Source organism: Rhopilema esculentum, chromosome 21 (genome assembly GCF_057945365.1).
Source record: "Rhopilema esculentum isolate cy_ngs chromosome 21, ASM5794536v1, whole genome shotgun sequence".
NCBI lineage: Eukaryota > Metazoa > Cnidaria > Scyphozoa > Rhizostomeae > Rhizostomatidae > Rhopilema > Rhopilema esculentum.
Window position 1 is genome coordinate 1,214,829 of NC_142835.1, and position 20,780 is coordinate 1,235,608.

The following is a 20,780-nucleotide window of genomic DNA, read 5'->3' on the forward strand; positions in this document are numbered from 1 at the left end:
CCACCCCCCCCCCTCCCCCTTTACGTCAATGTGCAACCTTATCGCTTAAAATCAGCGCCTTGTATCCTGGCAAAGTTTTCTTTTGGAATAAAAAAATATACATTTCCCATATCTTTAGGTCAGTAGTAAGATAAAATTACACAATTAACCTCATTCAAGGTATTTGCATTCATTTTCTTTGACAGCCTTGTAATAAAACGATAATTATTTGGAAATTATCTAAAAAATTTAACAAGATTAACCAGAGACGTCATCACAGGATGGACACCACCCATGTCATTTGTAATGGCTAACTAGCTATTCAATGAGAATCTAGAAAAATAGCTTAAAATGATACTGATGATACTTATTTACTTATTTACTTAATGATACTTATTTACTTCTCCCCTTCTTCGATACTTTAGGCAATTTTCGCAATAACCATGTCCGGGAATTGACAACACAGATTTTGAGACGTACTCAACAGCTTTGTATTCTATCAACGATTCAGAACCACGTATTCTAACTGGAATATCCATTTGAAATTCGTTCTAGTTTTCATTCACTACATTCTAGACTGACGAAGTCTCTGGCTATCATTTTATTACATACAGTTACTAAGTAAAGTAACCGGGATACTAGTTTCAGCCTTTAGTCTCGCTCTTTTCTTCAACTAGTGGCCTCTTTTTGGGCAAGTTTATCGATTTTGGAAGTAACAGAGTTATAATAAGTTCTAATACAATCATTAAAGCAAGTAATAGGAAAGGAAAATGGTGGGTCAGTGGAAACCCAATTTTTCGTCCATACCTCACTGACCATGCAAATAGAGCTCCAAGAAGACTAGGAGAAAAAACCCTGCAAAAGGAAAGATGTGATTTGTTATCAACAAGGATAATGAAATTTGTTTATATTTATTCCCAATGCGGGACTGCTGTTAAGAACAAGACTTTAAATTACGTAAATGACCTGAGAAGTAGAGCATAATAATTAGAGAAAGGGAAGGGTGCTTGTTCCATCAATTAGCTTCCTTGATTCATATTCAAACATGAAGTTTCCTATTTACAGCAGTAGAGCAGAATAGCTGACTTCTAAGAGTGGCAAGGCGCGGGCTAAGAAGCTGTTGCACATTAAATTGCCTTCGTAATTTCAAAACTCAAGGCTTTCCAAGCAGCTTAAGTAAATCAAATGTAAATGGCCATTCGTACAGAGCATACAGCTACTTTTCAAGGGAAAACAAAAGCTTTTTCTTCACGTGGATAGAGACAGAGAAACAGTAATTTACAAAAGTGGGCCGATCTTTAACGTTAAGAGCAGAATCTCAAATGCACGCAAAAACAACCAAGGGCTCCATTTACACACAACTGTTCCTAAGTTGTTATTCTTCTTCTCAGGGCCGTTGTGGCTTACGAATTTACCTGATTGTAAAATAATTACCTGAAATTCTTTAGTTGCAGACACAAACCTATGTAATACATGTTGTCAACCTTACTATGTGGCATAAAAATTGAACTTTCATTTATATGATAATAAGGGACTTTTCGGGACGGGCAAAGGCCATAGCTACTACCCGAGGCGGCATCATGGCTGCCGCCGAAGAGGAATAGAAAATTTTCGAATTCTGATGCTTCCAGTTCCTTGAGAAATGCACTTTTTTAAGCAAATTTCATTAAATCAATCCTCCTAATCCTATTGAAAATTGATTTATTTTGCAAACGGACTGGACAGCAGTTAAATTTGCTTTTATTTTGCAAACGGACTGAACAGCAGTTAAATTTGCTTTTATTTTGCAAACGGACAAGGCACTAGTTCTCCATTTTTTAACCCTCTTTCCATCTTGGCATTCCTTTAGAATGTAAAAAAAGTCTAGAGCTCATTGTGAGTTGCATTTGACGCTTCTACAGAGAAACTTTAGGGAAAATGGACACAAGGCACATTTCTACCTGAGTAGGATTGGGTTTTTTGGATTTAGTGCCAACATAAAATCTTAAGGGCATTTACGCTTAGTTTGTTTACCTTCATTCATATCAAGGAATCATATTTAACCAACGGAGCAACTACCTATGCATGATCCTTTATTGATTATAAGACGTAAAGGTCTCTGAAATACCTAGAGCGTTTCTTCCACTAAGCGGATTTTACCTGATAATTCCTATTAAGATACAATTGGGGGTGTGACAGGTTGCTTATCTTCCTAAATAAAATGATATAGGTTCATACCTCATAATTTCTTGCACCGAAAATGCATAACCATTAATGAGGCCAGCATTTTTAGAATAAACGCAGTTGTTGACAAACATGGCGAGAGCAGAACGAACGGAGATATCACTGATCATTCGAATCAACAGCATTATTATTATCAACGCCCAGAGCAGGTCATTACTGAAAATGAAATGAAAATCGATAAGTACCACGAAAGCAACAAAAGACTGATATTCATAAAGCCAACAATCTTCAGAATTCAAAATTTTAAATTGCGAATACTACAAAAAATACCACATTCAAAAGGAGCGTCATACTGACAGACTGAAGTTGAATTGATAAATAGGAGTGATGCATAGGGTGGTTTTAGTGACGCTTTTGGGTGTAGCATAGGGTGGTATTAAGAAGCAACTCTGTGCTTCATGCTTACTGCAATCACCAGAAAGCTGGCTGGAATAATCAATAAAAGCTGTTTGACAAGCAATTTATTCTCAACATGAATCTGTCAGCCTTGCTACCATTGATCGTTGATGCCAAAGACCATTCTGCACGGCCAAGCTCATTCGCAATAACCTAAGGACTGCCCCAGCTACCATTGGTATATCAGTCTCTTTTTAATTAGAATAAAGTCTCAACCCCCCTCGCTTTGGGCTGCTAGAAGGGCTTTAAGGTAACATATAAACTCAGAAAAGAAATGGAAACAAAACAATAAGAAAATTAAATGATTTGGCATTTTTCGCCCTGGCTTTTGGATATCAGGAGTCTGTCCTAAAGCCCAAAGGCTGTCTTCTAAAACATTCAAACTGTAAAAGTAGGTATTCAAATATAGCAGTGGCCTAATACTGCAACTGAACTCACTTCTTGTATGCCTCATTAACAAATGGAAAGCCAGCAGTCATCAATGCAAGCAAAACCAAAAACAACTGGGCAGTCTGTAAGTATGAAATAATTTATTGTTAGTGTGGATGGACAGGCAAAAATATTCAGCCAAAAGTATTCAAAAGTATGTTTATGTTTAAGTAGATTTTACAATTTCTATATTCTAGACGCATTACAAGTCAATGAAACAATCTAGACGCCAAGGCTTTGCAACTGCTAAAGACTTATCGAATACATTGTATAAATAAACAATTTTTTTACATTACCCGGATTCCTCCAATGTAACGCTCAACCTGAAATAAAGCGATATTTAAGTTGAACAAAGTCGCAGGTAAAAAAAATTAACAACGTATAAACACGAAAACTCTTCAAATGAAAGAAAGTGCTGCCATAACTCGAACCTCAAAGGCACCTGGTTCGAGATAGCGAATATTGGAGTATCGGGGGTTAAAGTTATCGGTGGCTCGAGTATTGGGGGCTCAAGTTATCGGGAGTTTAATGTGGCAGCAGTGTCCGCTAAAGTTATAGCTTGGCAGCAAAAATTCCCTTCCGCGGAGCATTGTAGGGTAACAATATGTATTGCCAGGTAAAAAAGATGTATGAACACAAACATCTTTGCGAGGATTAAGCTTTAAAAACTGTTGCTCAATTGGTCTATTGAATTGATATGCCCATCTTCAAATAGCACCACTTTTTATTAGAGAGATGTTCATCTTTACGAGTCAGCGATCAAAACTAAAACTAAAATACATTGGTCTGTTTGAAATCTGAACAAGAAAATTTTCTAAAGAATAAACTGCGTGTGAATAAAAATGAATATATGTTTAAATTTATATACCCTTCCAAATATGATAGGCTGAAGTACTACACTTCCCAAAGCTGGCCACAGCAAAGCGACGCCAATAAGATTGGTTGTAAAGCCAAGGCCACCTAAAAAGCAAAAAACAATCTTTAAAACACACCTTAATTACTACGCAACGATGATTGCTTGGCATGTAGTGAGCAAAGAGTACTTCTATACTGAGAAAAAAATCAACACTTATGACATTAGATCTAAATGAAACAATATCATATTTACTATATTCAAGAAATAATCTATAATATTTGTTAAAGACTCACCTACCAAGACAACAGCTTTAGAAACGAATTTATGCATTTAGCCTTCAAATTTTCGTTAAAATTATCTTATGTTATTGGCATTAGGTACATACCTAGCTTTACACCTGTGGCCATCCACAGTGATGTCAGCTCCTGGAAACCGATAATTACAAAGCCTGACATTCCAAACAGTCCGACACACAGGGATACAAGGCGGTCACTAAAATTAGATAAAGTCTCGGATAAAATATTTTGGCAGCAAGATTTTGAACAATAACAAATAAAAAAAAAATATCCAAGCAATAAAGTTATTGTTACAATCAAATACACAAAAAGGTCCTGAAACTTATTCTGCTTCATAGGCTTTATGTTATCATCATGTTACATCATTAAACATATTCTACTGCATTCAACTTCCACGTTTCATAGCAATTTTCTCTGCTTTGACTCTCATTTTCTTTCAAAAGTACTTTGAGCGTGGAATGTCTGGACGTAGTCAACTGTTCAAAATGTGAAATATGCTTTACTTCAGCTTTCAGTTAAAAGGAACTACTTTTTTACAAGTTCTTGAAAGCATAGCCTACCTCACCAAACCATATAAAGATGTGCTCTTGACTGTTCTCATTACCACACCACAACAGAGGCAATGGCTGTGGCTACGGGCTCTCTTTTCATTTAATAGAAGCTCGTCCCCACTTTGAAGCTTATTATCCAAGTCTTTTTCTTTCAGCTTTATTTGCTGTTCGTATATCATCTCATCCTCATCCTCGTCGCTATCTTTGGCACTTCCCAACAATTTTGCAGTATCTTTCAGTTCTTCTTCTGAGCCATGAGATTTTTTCGCTGCATCCACTCTGCAAAAACAAGTGTCAAGGTTATAATGATTGTATTCACTCGTCTGACTGCATAAGCACCTGTGTGCAACATTCTTAAAAGGTGAACAAATTTTACAAAAGAATAATAGTAAAAAATTTTGACGACTACGATTCTTGAAATTCTAGTTGTCTCAAAACACGGAAAAAATAAAAGGCGATGTTATAAAACCTGTTCTTAAATAAAAGTGTAATATTTAAGAGCTCATTAGGAGAGAACACGAAATTTTAGTTAAAAATTGATTTTATTTCACATGTCAACTTTCGTCAGCACATGACAAACCGGATATTTATAAACTATTTAAAGTAACAATTTTCATTCATCATTTATTACAAGAAGAAACTGGTATTTCCTCATGGATATCTTTTTTAAAAAAAATCTCTTTGTACCAAGAGAAAGGGACCGGTTGGAAATTCCTCACAAAAGTAGTAGAAAGAAAGTAGTAGAAAGCAATAACTTCTTAAGGATGCTGAAATAATGACTAGGACACGAAATAAAGCATGAATACGAGGCAACGGTTTAATTTACATACCTGGAGACGAGTGTTTCTTCAAAGAATATAAACACCGCAATGATTGACACAAGAAGGAAAGCTGAAACGACGATGCTGGGAAGGATGTATTCGAACTGTCTGAAAAATTTTCCAGTGCGACCTAAAAGAAATTGCAAATTTACGATACAAACAATTTTTATAAGAAATAACTTAATTTTTGCTAAGCCTCAATAATCTTAAAAATCTGTGATTCTGTGCCTAAAATCATACTTGGGTCAGTCTTGAAAAGATAATCCACATTTTTACTTCTGTCATTCTTTCTACGAGACCATTGTAAAAAATAAAACAGACCAGCACAATACATGCTTTAAGGTTTTACCTCAAACTTTTTCTGAGTGAAAGTCACGGTTCTTACGTTCATCAAAATACTCGAATTCGAGCCGGTCTATAATTCTTAATTCAATCTTAAATTTCACCAGCTTTGTGCCACAATATTTTTTACAAAATTTATTCCAATAAAAAGGTGTGCAATACAAGATATAAACTGAGGACGTGAAGTGTTGCCAATGATTGTATCTGTTGTTGCAATAAGATTTATGAGAGAGAGCATGTTGCCACTGTACAATCTGTTTACAGAAGGCCTTGTGAATCATGAATCACTTGAGCAGTTTTGAGAGCATTCAATCTATCAAAGCCTCATATTTACTGATCTAGCTTTGTTTAGATCAGTGCTCATATTGCATAAACAAAACATTCATCCTTGCTAAGAATCTGTGGAATATCATTAAAATGGCAAAGATTAAACTATACTCGACTCGAATATTACAATACGCGTGGTTCTTGCCATAATTTTTTGTTTTGCTTTTTTAGTTTATTCCAAAAAAGTTTCAGCATTTCATAAGATGGTTACTTTTCATTAGAAAGTTCTTCGGACAGCTTCGTGCACTTCTTTTAAAACTGCCTAAAACTGCTAAGTAAATATAGACAGAGGCCCACATACAATGACAATAAGAACAACATTTAGTAAGCAGCTTTAGGAGAACAGACTTGTAGGAGAAGTTTGTAGCTTGTGTAAATAAGAAAAAACGTTAACATGAGATAACCAACAAATTGAACAGCTGCATAGCTGAGATAACAAGTTATTAATGACTTGAAGGCGTTTATAGGAATAAACAAGCGGCAACTTGCATGAAGTTGAGAACATTCTCTTGTGAGAAAGCAAATCAAATAGCACTGATCTTTCATCCATTACAAAGATTTTTGCAAAAAAACAACGGAATTCTGTTTATAGGTTTTCCATTGAAAATGATTACCCAGCTAATATCTTGTTCAATACGGAGCTTGAATAAAATAAGGGTATTTACCAGAGGATGTTAACGTTAACTACAAAAACGTAGGGTTTTAAATTCCATGCAAATGCAAAATAATTGCTCATTTCCTTATTCAGAAGCAGCAGAAAGTGAACATTGTTCAATGTGAAATTTTCACAAACTTACCATGACCAAATACCTTCGGATACTTTTTCGTCGGACTCGCCAGAAAACCTACGACAAAAAGTTGACATTTGATGGAAGTATAACCAACATAAATTTCAACAATACTCTGGAAATTCGTCAGGCTTTTATACCGATCAAAAAAATCACAATAAAACGTTAAGCAAATCAAAAAAGAGTTCCCGATCATCAATATTTTATATCGAGTTGACATCACGAAGCAAGGGTATAAATCTATCAATATTTTAAACAAAAATTAGGGCTAGCGTTGTCAAGGTTATAAAACTCTACAGCCATTGCTTAGTCTTCGTTCTCTGTAAAGATCTCTCAACCTAACTTGTACTGTTTTCAATATTTGTTTCTAGCTATGTCTATATGACTAGTCTGCTTTTGGTATCCGCCCGAAGCCTTAGTAATGCGCTGCAAGAACTTTATGCAAAAGGGGCTTACCTCCTAAAGCAGGCCCAAGAACGATGGCAGAATTCCAAGCAGCGAAAATCAAAGATACTCCAATGGCCTACAAAACAAAAACACCCAACTAATTAAAAATATCAACAAATCAATTTTTAGAAGCAATCCTAGTTGAGTGAATTCAAATAATAATATATAAAAAGGTGACTGACTAAATATATAGCAATATCCTAATGATGGTTAACAGAATGTTCACTGGTACAAATCTAGATTTTATAGCAATAAGATACATATAGGAATGGGCTTATAGTAAAATGCAACTTCTTCTCTGATCAAAAGGTATCGAGGCATGCCATTCTCAAATGAGCTAGCTTACCTGATTGGTGTCATCACAAATTTCAGCAAATGCAGCTCGGCCGCACACAATCACGCCTAATAAATTGGATTAATATAAATATGATTAACAAAGAAGAGACTCTTGCTATGAAACACAAATATTTGAATCATCGTTAAAAAGTTGAAAAAAATCAGAAGTTGAAGCTACCTTCTTCAATGGTCTACTTTTTTGATGCACAACGCTAGACATTTTTCACAACAGGAGCCCATATAATATCGTTTAATACCCAGGAAGACGCAACTTGGCTCAGTTAAAACCAATTTCGTGATAATACCATCATGGTTAGTAGGTTGTAGGCAGTAAAAGATGTAATTGTATGCGAATAATGTGATCTCGTCTAAAGCCAGCAAAAACAATGCTACTTGCTTATAAGCAAAATCTACAATTGCAAAAATCGAAAGCAATAAAATTGCTTGTAAAAGAGATTTGGCCCCCCCCCCCCTCTTTTTCTCTAATGGTTTTTCACTGACTGTTGTGTAATGACCCATGATTCTCTGTGTAGATAATTTTAAGGGATCTCTAGCTGTAGAATGCTGCTATTTAAAACGCTGTTACAACAAGTAGATCGTTGTTGAGAAAAGTGTTGCTTTTGTCCATTAGTACAAGTTTAACAGCTTTATAGATATTCAAGAATTTGGAAATTGATTACAAATCATTTATGGTAAAGCAAGAAGTTAAGCAACTGTCCATGATATACAGTAAATCATAATCACCTTTGACCTTTAACACTGAATAATAGGTCAATATGAAGCCTTTGCAGAGGGTCAACTTACCATTAAAAAGCCCTTGTAGAAACCTGGCGGAAATTGCAAAGTACAAGTTCGTTGAAAAACCGAAGAGTAGCGTTGAACAATAGGTTAGCGAGGCTGACACCAGCAGCACAGGCCGTCGTCCAAATTTGTCAGTACAATATCCCCAGAAATACCTACGACGAGAGTTTCGATGATAGAATGAAACATATAAATTCAATGGAGAGTTAAACTCTTTATGTACAATTAAGAGTCAGCCAATGGTGAAAATTAAAGCCAGGAAAATGATTTGAACGTAAAAGAAAGATGAGAAATTCCTAGAATGTGAAAAAAGGATCTGGTTTACCATAAGAAGTGTCCTGGCAAACTCAAAACTGCAAATGGATCTGCCTAGATTTTTTGACAAAAATTTCCCCTTAGATCAGTTCAGATCAGATCTGTACGTTAAATAAGCTCAAGGTCGAGAGATTTTGCAATTTCTTTTAAAAATCTAGTGAGAACGCAATATTTAAAAACGCAAAATCGTGACATGACGAGAATACCAAAGGCTTTAGCAAGGCAATCAAAAGTTTACATGCAGAGAAATTTGGAAACAGACATTATGTAAGTTGACAAAGGCATGAAACGAAATTTGCTTACGTAGCCAAAAACGGTAAAATAGATTCGTTGCAGTCTGCCAAGGAAGATTTGAAATTTACGGTCTATATTAAAAGGGGCTACAATAGGTCATTTGAAATTTAAATCAACTATTTTAATGACATAAAACGCAACATTAAAAATTTAACTAAAAGTTGGTTCACATACCCCCCGACGAATCTTCCAACAAACAGTGAAGATGCAACCATGCCTGCATAGTAGCCTGTGAAGCGAATGATAATCATAACTTAGATTCTCTCAAAAACATTCTATCTTTCCAATTCTCTACAACAATTAAGATAATGGAGTACAAATAATTCAACTGCATTCTATAAAACCATGTCACGATTTTATTGGTCTTGGTTTCTCCATGGATCGTTAACTTGTGCACTTTACCTTACGCAAGGATAGACAGCAGCCTTGTTGACGCTAGCACTTAGGCAAAGCTTTGGTTACAACTCTTGGCAGTCTAGCTAGTCTGACAGTTGATAGAAAACATTTCAATTTCCGTAGCCATCCAGTAATTCTAACCAATTCAAACAAAACAAACGACAATAAATCAAACATTTATTTTGTAGACGTTGCAAGACCAAAAATAAAAAACTTGTTTCAAGCTTATTTCATTAAAATATTTTTTAAAATATTATATTTTAAAATGTAATCTATATATGGGTAGTTTTTTCAAACCACAACCTACTCATCTATCATAACGGTTGTACGAAGGGGTGGAACCAAATTAATGTTTTTGAAGCCCTAGCAGGGGCAGTCTCCTGACTTTGCTCATCTTATTGAAATTATTTAGCGTGTGTCCACCGAAATTATTTCGTTTATTTCAGAAGAGAACGACGACAACTTGATAGTTCTGAACCTCCAGACGCTTTAGGGTTTTCAAAAGACAGAAGTAGCATAATGCATTTGCTTAAGTACTTGAATAAAAACCCGAAGCTATTGTTTACTGCAGCTCAAAATTGTACATGACAGAGTGAAAAAGACGATATCTCAGTCGATATTTTTGAAGGACTCTTACCAGTATCTTTGTCCGAATAGCCAAAACTCTGCAACGAGAATAGGACAATAAAATAGCATGGGTATATAATATTTCAGCCTTTTAAAGGCATAACAAGCCTCGACTTGAATGAGCAAGATTGGATCAAGGAAGATCCTTTGTAAAAAGAACGTTGAAAGAGCGATACAGGGGCCAATCAGGGGGCGCCCAAAAGACAGCCTAAGTCTTTCGCCTTTAATAGTATTAAACAGCATCCGATATTTCCTATGATTGTTGACGTTGTCTGTGTATATTGTTACAATTATGATATGATAATAATTCAATCTCTATGAGGTCCATTTTGGTGACTAGCTATGACGTTATAGCTGCTTTGTGTAAAAACTATGGGATGCAATGCTAGAATATCATTTACTTCCTCGCTGGTAAACGAAAATAGTCTATTGCCACCATTAATTGCTCAATAAAAAGGATTTCCCTCAAATATTCTTCAGGTGTTTTTTTAAGGACAGACATAAAATTTACCAATTGCACATTTAAAAAAGGAATTCACCATAACTTTACTAATTATGGATCGTTTGATTAAAATATTGGTTTTATTATCAACACGATTACAATTAGAGTAATCAATACGTAGCGTGGTCCAGCGATAGATTGCTAATAATAATACTTTTGGCTGAGCCTCCTATTGACAAGAGCAGCCTCCAACTACATATTATATTACGTGATCAGCTAAACATAAAAAGGCGAGGCTTTGCAAGTAAATGAATTTCATTCTCTGAAACAAAATATGAGAAGCAGTAGCTTTCGCAATATAATAGGCTCCATCAGATTACGTTAAGAGATATTACGTTAAGGGACAGTTTTAGGTTGTCAATTTTTGAAGCAGATGCTAAGCTTTTCAAGCCCAAAAGGCAGGCACTTCAACATCATGTCTCTTTGTGGCTATGTGTTAGAGGTAGAATTTGACGAGTTGTAAATTTAAATTTTTGAAAATTGTAAAACAAGGCAAATTTATCAAAACCAACAATGGCGCCTGCACCAGGGAGACACCGGAGCAGTGGCCCCCTTGCCTTTGTGAAAATGAATACTTTTCTTCGTTCTACTATTGTTTGACCCTTTTTTCTTGGTGATTTGCCCCCGTTGCCCTCTTCGAGTGCAGGCTTCCCTGTAAGCCAACATTTCTAAACCAAAACCTTGAAGCACATCTTTGGATTCATGACGCGTTGAGCACACCTTTGAATTCATAACGCTGGCAGCAATTTGTCATAAAACGTCAAACTAGACACAACGTTATTTCGTATCTAGAGACAAAACAATTCATAAATAAAAAACTTTGAAAATTACTTACTTTCACCATGGATGGAAGGTATGAAAATGGTGTAGTCAAAGTTAATTGTGTTGAGAACTAAAAAGAAAATAAAAATGCCAGGTAGTTAATACCATGATACTAAAGTAATTTAGTTTAGGTTGCAAAATGCCAACAGTGAAAACCAAAATGCTGCAAAATACCCAAGTCACATACCGAATTCATTGTATTAAAGAGCGAAAATACACAAATTTCTTAAACAAATAAATATTACTCAGAGTAAAGGGGTTATCTCGTGGAAATGGCCTTGGAGTAAAAAGTCTCAAAAGACGATTTGTGGAATGCAGATAGATGATACTACGACTGTTTGTTGGGGAGACGAACAACAATTTTATAGTACATAACATGCTAGCTTTCTTGAAAAACTAATAATTCAAACAGGATTTTAAACTAATAGAACGTGTAAAAAGCTATGTGCTCAGCTACTTCGTCTGTGATTTAAGGCGGGATAAAATACACTTACGTGACAAAAGTATCAGGATGATGAATAACAAAATGGCGGCTCCAAAACTAGCATTCTAAAATTGATTGAACAAATCTTGTTGTTTTGGCGGGATTTTGGAAATTGCGTCAGCAAAAACGCGATTCCTAGCAAATTCAATTTATTTCCTACTTTTCTATGATAGAAAAGTAGCAAAATATCGGGAAGAAATGGAAAATATCAATGTTTTAGTTTCAATGCCGAAAACACAAAAACGACCAGAAAGAGAACAAGAAGCAATAAAATATTTGGGTCTAGCGAGTCATTTGTTTAAATATTTGGGTCTAGCTGAAACTGCAAGAAAGTTCGCTTGCAGCAAGTCTACAACACATGTTATTTACAAGAACAATCAGTTAACAATGCCGACTGAAATTAAAAGAATGGTAGGCCAGGGTAGGCCGACTATTGGTTGGGCCTAATGGCGTCGGCAACCTGGCGTTGTGTGTGAAGTCAATCAATGCTGAATATTTTGTCCAGTTATTTGTGGAAAATCCCCAGGCAAGTACAGAAACAAGTAATGATTCTTTGCAAAGACCATTTATTTTTAAGCAAAACAATAAACCTAGCTATGTTGTAATTGTAACAAAAATTTCAAAAATAATAACATCATGGTTTTTCAATAACCCTGTCAAAGTCAAAGCCTTGATGCATTTGAAAACAACTAGTTTTCATTAAAAAATCCAAGAAATGAAATCTTCTAAGACAAAAAATAAACTCTTTTAGAATTTTCTTGAGATTTCCTACTGTATCCAAAGATATTTCGTTGCAAAATTAATTCAGCGAGTTCCAGTGCAAATGGCGGCTGCCAGATTTCTGGAGGTCATCCGACAAAAGATAGGATAAAACAAATTGTACTTGTCTAAAAAGTCTATTTTTTACAATTTATTAAATTTGCAATTGAAAATCTCAACCAGCAATCTCGTTATGTTCCACTGGTTTTTTATGTTGTTTTTGAGCAAAAGGTTAACCACATATTGCTTTGACGCGATCGTCCTAATACTTTTGTCACGCAAGTGTAGTTAGCTGTCACGTAAGTGTTTTGAATTGCTAGCTGTAGCAATTTAAACTGAGCGTAACCATTGACCCTGATAAAAATTTTAATCAACAATTTCGATAAAATTAAATTCGTTTGTTTATAAAATAAAGGCGAAATATTTGAAGCAACGAACTAATCAGTTTTAATATGTTTCCTTGTTTTTTTCCTGCAAATGTGGCAAATCTGAGAATTTTTAAGATATATATGATTAAAAAGCGAGTTTATTCATAACTTTCAACATTTAACACAGGTTATTGCTGTTTTGGTTGCCAAACCGTATTGCTGATACTTTTTATTTCGGCTAGTCTGTTGGGTTCAATCTTTTTTCAAAACTTCTAGCGACATACCTTTGGCTAAATGCCAGAAAAGGCAAGTTTGCCAGAAACCGGTTATGGCCGAAACCAGTTTTTCTGGACATAAATAGGTTTGACGATAACATGATATATATGACCTAGTTCTATCTCAATAAGTATTCTTCTGAATTTTTATAGGACGGATTGAAAACATTTTTGCACATTTCACCAGCGCTAACTGGTTGTAGCCTACTTATGGCTTCACTGTCGTTCCCCAAGCCTCCTAGCCTGGAACATTTCTTATATTTTCTCAAGTAAATCAAGAGTTATCTACTATATACAACACAGTTTTTAAGTTTACATCAAAATGAAACTACACCAACAAAATAGCAACATCGAAAACACTTAAATAATCAGCCTTAATATCTGATATTATGAGAAATGGAATTGACGACCAAAAGAGGTATGGCCAGCGGCGGCGCCAGCTACTGCAGAGTGGGAGGGTAATGGGTGTTGCCCGTGAGGCCATGCCCCATTTGCCTCGTTTCAGTGTTTTTTATCAGGTCAAATTTCCTTAGGAAATATAATCTACCCCTAACTAGTGCTTTTTCATCCGTTTTTAGACGAAATATGTAGGCCATGTTTCGACAAAGTAATTACCCCTCCCCCCCCCATACAACTCCTTGGTGCCGCCACTGGGTAAGGCAGACATAGGCGTAGACTTGAATTTTTTTCAGAGGAGGCTCAAAAAATTAATGAAAATTCCTAATGGCAGCTGCTGATGTCAATTTGTCCATAGCTATTATCACGTAAGCAAAGATCGCACATTGCTTTCCACTCTGATGCTTTCAGCCTGGATCTGACCAATTGTTCACAATAATTTCATACTTTATTTTGCTGTAAACGCAATTATCTAATGCAACAAATGTTATGCGTCAAAACCAATAATATAACAAACTAATCTAAAAATTGGTAAAGCACTTCCTTATTTTTCAGGGGGGGCGCAGCCCCAGCAGTTCTGACGGAACCCCCCCCCCCCCTCTGTTTTCGTCAGGAGGGGCTGAAGCCCCAGAGCCCCCCTGAGTTTACGTCCATGATGGCAGATAGATACAGCATGACGATATATACCGAAAAAAAGTGCCACCACCACCACCAAAAGGCACCCTTACTCCCTTATTAAAAATTCTGCTTCAAAAAAGTGAAGTTTTTGCTATCTATGGGTGCTTAGTCAGCAAAATTTAAAACCTGACGGCAAATAGAGGATGGCTTATCAACTTGTCAGCAAATGGAGCCCGGCCACCACTCTAGGGCACAACAACAAGACGAGCGAAGGCCCTGCCTGCCGTCATGAACTTTCTACTGCCATTAAACGAATAAGAGTAGATTACATTCATTTCTGCATTATGCAACAAATATTAATTTTTTTTTTAGCTTTTGAAATTCTTCCTTTTTTCGAGAGCGGCCATGAAATTCTTCCTGTTTTGTTGGCCACCCCACGACTTTTTGCAAGATTTCGGTCCCTTGTAGATACATCGGGGAAAACACAAAGTTCTGTGCCTTTAAGTAGGCATGAGAAACATGAAAAAAGGTCATATTATCGAATAAGTTGTGTCGATTGAAATTTAAAAAGTGGCGTCGTTAGATTAACTAAACGGCTTGCAAAGACAGAAACCAAGCGTCATAGGCCACATCTAGGGTCAAACTGTTCACTAGGTGAAGTTCACTTGCCTAATTAAATAAATGCAAAATGATGATTTTAAATTGAAGTCCGTGGCATCAAGTTCTATAAAGGTTGATTGAAATAACGATCGGTGATAACACAACTAATAATACTAGATCGAAAACATACCAGGATGAGGACCAACGCACATGAAACTTTCGGCTCAAGTCGAGTTGTGCCAGGTGGATAGAGGATTCCAGCAATCTTGTCCTTGATCTTTCCCATGGCTCCTTGAGGTGAGCTTAAACTTTAAGAGAAAGCGGGTTACGAAGACATCTTGACTTATTGTTTGATAACCAGAAAAATCATATACTTATCGCTGAATTATGCTGCATTATGTATGGCCTTTGCTTCCACACTCAACTGAGCAATTTCGTTTGTCATTGTCGAATGATACAATCAAAAGACAATAGCGCTTTTATTCAATTGCTGTAATCAAATACAGACTGTTTTGTCGTAAATAAACAGTAGGGACAATAGGAAATTGGACGTGGGATGTGAATTGCAATGGTAGTCAAGGAGACATGTTTTTTTAGGCTATAATTATATCTGAGATAAGTCAAACTTGTACTCAACCTGATACACATCTTTTATTTACATAATCTTTTCAAATATGTAATGATGTCCTGTATCTTTTATCCACAGTCGTTAGACTTAACATTTATGACCTTTTCAATAAGATTACCTTTATGCTTATTCCGATTACAAACACCTCTAACTCGGGGGTGCAATCATCAAAAGTTGGAAAGGGGGGCTAAGTTAAAGTTAACATCTATAGAAGCCACATCCAATACCATACCCATTGTCACACTCTTCACTACACTTCTGTACTTCGATTTAACCGAACATAAACTGGCTTGTAAAAGAGGGCTGAGCCCCCCCCCCCCTTAAAAAATTTCTCTCAATTTTGACAAGGGATCCGACCCTTCTATGGAACCACTATTTGTGAACAGGCACCGCGGAAGCAGGGGGGGGGGCTGGGGGCTAATACCTCCCAAAATTTCCAAATTGTACTTAAAACCAAACAAAAAATCGCCATATACATTGTTGTCTCATGGTCTGATGAATCTTTTAGATGAAGATTAGCTAAATATCATCCTTTATCACTATGAATTACCACTCAATCAAATTCTAAAATTCTCGCTGCAACGCTAAAATATATCCAGGCCACTAAGTCTAAACGTTTTGATTAAATTGGTAAAACAAACAACATATTTCCTCTCTCCTCTTTCTTGAAATAGTTTTTTGCAATTCTTTCTCGTTCATTTTTTATCTTTAAATTGTAGTTAATTTAGCTTTATATGTTGATCGTAAATTGCCACAGGGTTGCTTTGTAATCCCATGCTCCCAGTGGTATTGTCTGGTAAACTTGTCTTTACTTGTACAGATTTTGCGAGAATATAAAAAATCACCCTGTTCTTGGTGTTAATCATTTCAACCCCCCCCCCCCCCCCAAAAAGAAATCAAACCCCTACATCCGCTTTATGCTCCGCGGTCTTTGCTAGTGGTGTAACGTGATTTAGCTTCCGTAAAACTACCTTTGTCTGGTGATAACTACTTCCGGAACATGGATACTGAAGAAATATTATTTTGTGACGTTATTGCAGCTCCCTTTCCCATACAACCGTATTTGAAGTGGCGAAAGTGGTGCTTCATAACGTGTTTACAAAGCAGAAAAAGTTTTATATACAGAACACATTTAATGAATAATATTTTTTTAATCATTGGCTTCATCAGATACCATCTTCAATCAGAATGTTTACCATATCTACCCTGACCCTCCAACTATCCCAAATCTGAGTTTTGGTCTGTTGTCATGGTCATAGATAAAACAGTGATGGAATCATTGGCTACATAATGCAAAACAGTGAATGTGTTTATAGTAGTTTCGTGCCTTTGTTTCGAAAATAAGCTCATCGACAATAAACCCTTGAGCAAGCAGTTACTGAAAACACTTCATTATATACAGCTGGGTCATAAAAGACATAAAAGTAAAGAAATCAGTTATGCAAATAATTAACTCACCGATGCATCCTACTGATATCGTGTTGTGTGACGTTGCCGATGAGAAATGATAGAAGAATGAAAGTGAAAGCAGCAGCAGCAACAACTGTATGAAACGGGGAAATAATTTGTTCAAAGCATCTGTGTAAACCACAAATGCTTTTTCGATAAATGTTAAAACGATATGTAAAAGGACCTGCAAATGCATCTTTAAAGTGGACACCTTTTAAACACAGCGTAGCGCACAACGCAAACATTCCATTTTGTGTACCTGCTGTATAACTGCACCTTGTGACAATACAAAACAGTTTTGAATGTATATCAGATATTATCGATACAATCAATATTTGAGTTTTGTAAGATAAAGAGTTTAGGATTAAAATGTTTTTTCAATTAAATAAACTTTTCATTTGGTTGTATAGATGATCTTTGCCTGAGCCACCACAATTTGACAGGCATGTGTTAGGATTCAAAGAGAATCAGTAATAGCAGATCGTTAAAAAGTTCTTTGCCCTGGTTAGCATAGTCTCCATTATTCAGTATCCAAAATACAATTCGAAACTATTTCCAGAAAAATTTCTTGAGCAAGGATTGGAAATGAAGCATCCACTTTCCTTCCCCTCCTCCGCATCCACTCATTTTTTGCCACCGCAGTCATCTATCCCCGAATCCATCAAGAGACTCTGGTACCAAGGGTAAAAAATATTCTTATACTGTAAATTCTCAAACAAGCTAAATTCTCAAATATTCTTATACTGTAAATTCCCACCCTTATGTAAGCCCAGGGATGGCGCTAGCGAAATTTCTTAGGGGATTTCAAGTGCCAGGTTGTCAGGCAGAAGATCTTTAACTCAAATAAAACGAAGGCATGCTCTGACATCGACAATAGAAGGGACCTTTCCCCCGTTTATCAATTTTCGAAAACATGCCTGCAGCTCAATGAACGTCATTTAAGGTTCAATACTTTTGTTTGTTTATTCATGAACAAATTTATTAATGTCATTATAAACAAAAGTTTTGATATTTCAATTATTTTGAAGGTCAGTCTGCTTTTTGAAGCCCCTCGGTTTTTTCCAACTTTTGAGTATCACACTATATAGTGATTTCGAGGTAATAGCAGTTTAAAGCAACATCAGAATGAAAAATTATAATGTTATCATAAATTCATAGAATGACCTAAAGCAGGAATTTTCTGAACTCAGCTTATGTCTAGTGGCTCTATTCAGTTTTCCCACTTGGCCCAAAACCTATGTAATGTAGCCATAGCATTAATTTAAAACCATGAAAACAGAAACTCTGCAAAAAATCTGCAAAAGGACAAAAGTTGCATTAGATTTAGGCATCGATTACAAACACCTCTAGCAGTGGCGGACTGGCTACCCTTTGACCCACCGGGAAATACAAGCAAAGGGCGCCAATAGGTGTTCAAGTTGCTTATCTTTGGGGCTTGTAAAAAGGGCCCGGAAAAATTTTGCCATATTTCACCCTTAAAATCCTTTGCAATTGAAAAATTCCTATTTAGAATGTCGGAACAATTGGCATTGGCATGAAGAAGACTCTCTGTCAAATTGACTGTATTTGAAACGTCTACACGGCTGGTCAAATTTGTAGGTATCAAGTGACGTATTGTCCTCAATTTCATGTATCAAATGATGATATCAAATGATAGATTTTGAAAATTGGACTAAAATTCAAAGCCCGTTTTCAGTTAGCGAGACACTCCCTTCCAAGATTTTATAAAGAAAGCAGCTTCTCTGGCCTAGGAGACGAGATTTTTTTCAATTAAACTCGATCTCAAAATCTTTAGAAAATTTGACGAAATATATCACTTCGTTCTCATCAAACGGTAACATAAAATTTGAAAGTTTTAGAGCATATCATTGAGAAATGTAAAGGGGTGCCACAGCACCTGCTAGCCTAATGACTATGTTGCTCCATGCTCCTGCCTCCATGCTACAGTTACATATCATGGCTATTTGATTCCAGTTCATCAACGTGCGGAATTATGATCAGGTGTTGAAAATCAATCCTCAACAAATTCTGTATAATGTTTTTAAAAAATGGTCAAGATTTTTGACTTCAGTTAGTGATAATTTCTTTTGGTGCAAAACTCCTGGTTTTAACGTACAAAAAACAGGATGCCTATGAGTTGTTAGTTGAATTGCAAAACATAATAGCTTGTCACGGACAGGAAATATTGTCCTCTATCATTCATAGAGCAGTTTTCACTATCAAGGGATAGTTGAATGCCCAAATAAAAAAGGACTATTATTCAAAAGAGACAACACAAGGAATATGCACATATTACGGCAATATTTGAAAAATCCTCTTCTCCCTAAACAACTATTTTAACAAACTTTAACAAATAGCCATAATAAGCGTAATTGGCATAACCTTTGTGTAAATCCCCTCTCCCCATCTCTGATTACATAATATGTGAACGTTCCCATACCCAATAGCCAACACATCCAGTAACAGCCATTCTGATTAGAAAGAACACAGGGTAGTGCTCAGCTAATTTTTTTTCAAAAGTGCGAGCCCTCAGTTAAGTGTCTGGCACTAGGATTAATTTGCATTAGCCATAAGATTAGCCATAATTCAAAAACTAATATGGTTAGTCAGAAGTCATTGGTTTCTCAAAATTATTAGTCATCAGTCAATTGGCAAATAGTCTGCTAGTAAGCTAGTGAAAATCCCTATTACCCCCTCAACAGAAATCGAATTAATTCAAATATTGTGCACTTGCTTGAAAAAATTGCAAGCTAACCAAAATTATAAGACGTTTTATACTCTGAGGAGTTTCAGATAAAAAAGCTTCTAGAATGTTTAAAATATTTTCTTTTTTCAAAGTCACTTCCAAAGCAAAATATGTTCTTTACAAGGTTTTCAGAAAATCTGGCAGAATTTGCAGATTGGGAAACTTTGCAATCAATCTTAATATTGCTCAACTTAAAGGTGAAGCTAAACTTTTTATGCTAACGTACTTTGGACAATTGATGATTGTAATCAATTTTAGTTCTCTGCAAAAATATTAGTAAGGGGGGCTAAGCAAACGTTAACATCTAGAAGCCACCCCAAGACCACACCTACTGCCACACCCTATATGCATATAAAAGTTGCAGGCACCACATATACACTCTTTTTTTTATAAGAACAATTTTATAAGAACACGAGCCTCAAAACTGGTCAAAGGTTAAGAACAAATTAAGAACAAGCTGAGGCTGAACTTCTGCAAAGTGCAATTTTGAACAACGTTTTTTCTCAAAATCGAGGATTTTTAGCGATGTGTGGGTGCTTTTTCGTTGAATGTTCAAATTTGTCAGCAATTCAAGGTCGTCTCACTCACTTTGTTGGCAAATGAGGCCTGAACACCTCCTTAGAGTGAAAAAGCTAGCAATAGCACTGCTTACACCCTCTTAATTTAAGAATAAATTAAGAACAATCCAGCCTCAGATTTTCGAAAAAATTAAGAACAGTCAGCCTGAACTTAAATTTACTGGTTCTTATAAAAAAGAGTGTATTAAATTTCAACCTTGATCTTTTAAGATAAGATTATAATCCCATAATGAAAACCGTCTCAAAGACAATATTTGCAAACCTCTTACAGCGACTTATATTGCAGCTTACTATTTACGTATGTAATAGAAAACCACCTCTCATTGATCAT

General features: G+C 35.9%; 1 protein-coding gene across 1 annotated transcript; it reads right to left on the minus strand.

The window, feature by feature from the left end:
* Positions 1-16,478, minus strand: LOC135684197 (uncharacterized). Its single transcript, XM_065199645.2, has 16 exons — positions 15,239-16,478; positions 11,562-11,618; positions 10,235-10,262; positions 9,376-9,430; positions 8,596-8,747; positions 7,802-7,857; positions 7,465-7,531; positions 7,018-7,065; positions 5,561-5,681; positions 4,740-5,009; positions 4,269-4,375; positions 3,896-3,987; positions 3,324-3,350; positions 3,037-3,110; positions 2,197-2,358; positions 1-834 (listed from the first exon to the last, which is right to left on the minus strand). Exons 1-16 carry the CDS (start codon positions 15,332-15,334, stop codon positions 624-626), a joined length of 1,623 nt encoding a protein of 540 aa, XP_065055717.2. The 5' UTR covers positions 15,335-16,478; the 3' UTR covers positions 1-623.
* Positions 16,479-20,780: the final 4,302 nt, after the last annotated feature.

Bases quoted from the DNA above. Each gene is read 5' to 3' on its own strand.
- LOC135684197 (XM_065199645.2), bottom strand. From the start codon at position 15,334: ATGGGAAAGATCAAGGACAAGATTGCTGGAATCCTCTATCCACCTGGC. The intron at 9,431-10,234 runs GTAAGAGTCCTT...TTCGCTTCACAG, and splicing joins CTATTCGGACAAAGATACTG to GCTACTATGCAGGCATGGTT. The intron at 7,066-7,464 runs GTAAGCCCCTTT...TTTTTGTCGTAG, and splicing joins TCTTGGGCCTGCTTTAGGAG to GTTTTCTGGCGAGTCCGACG.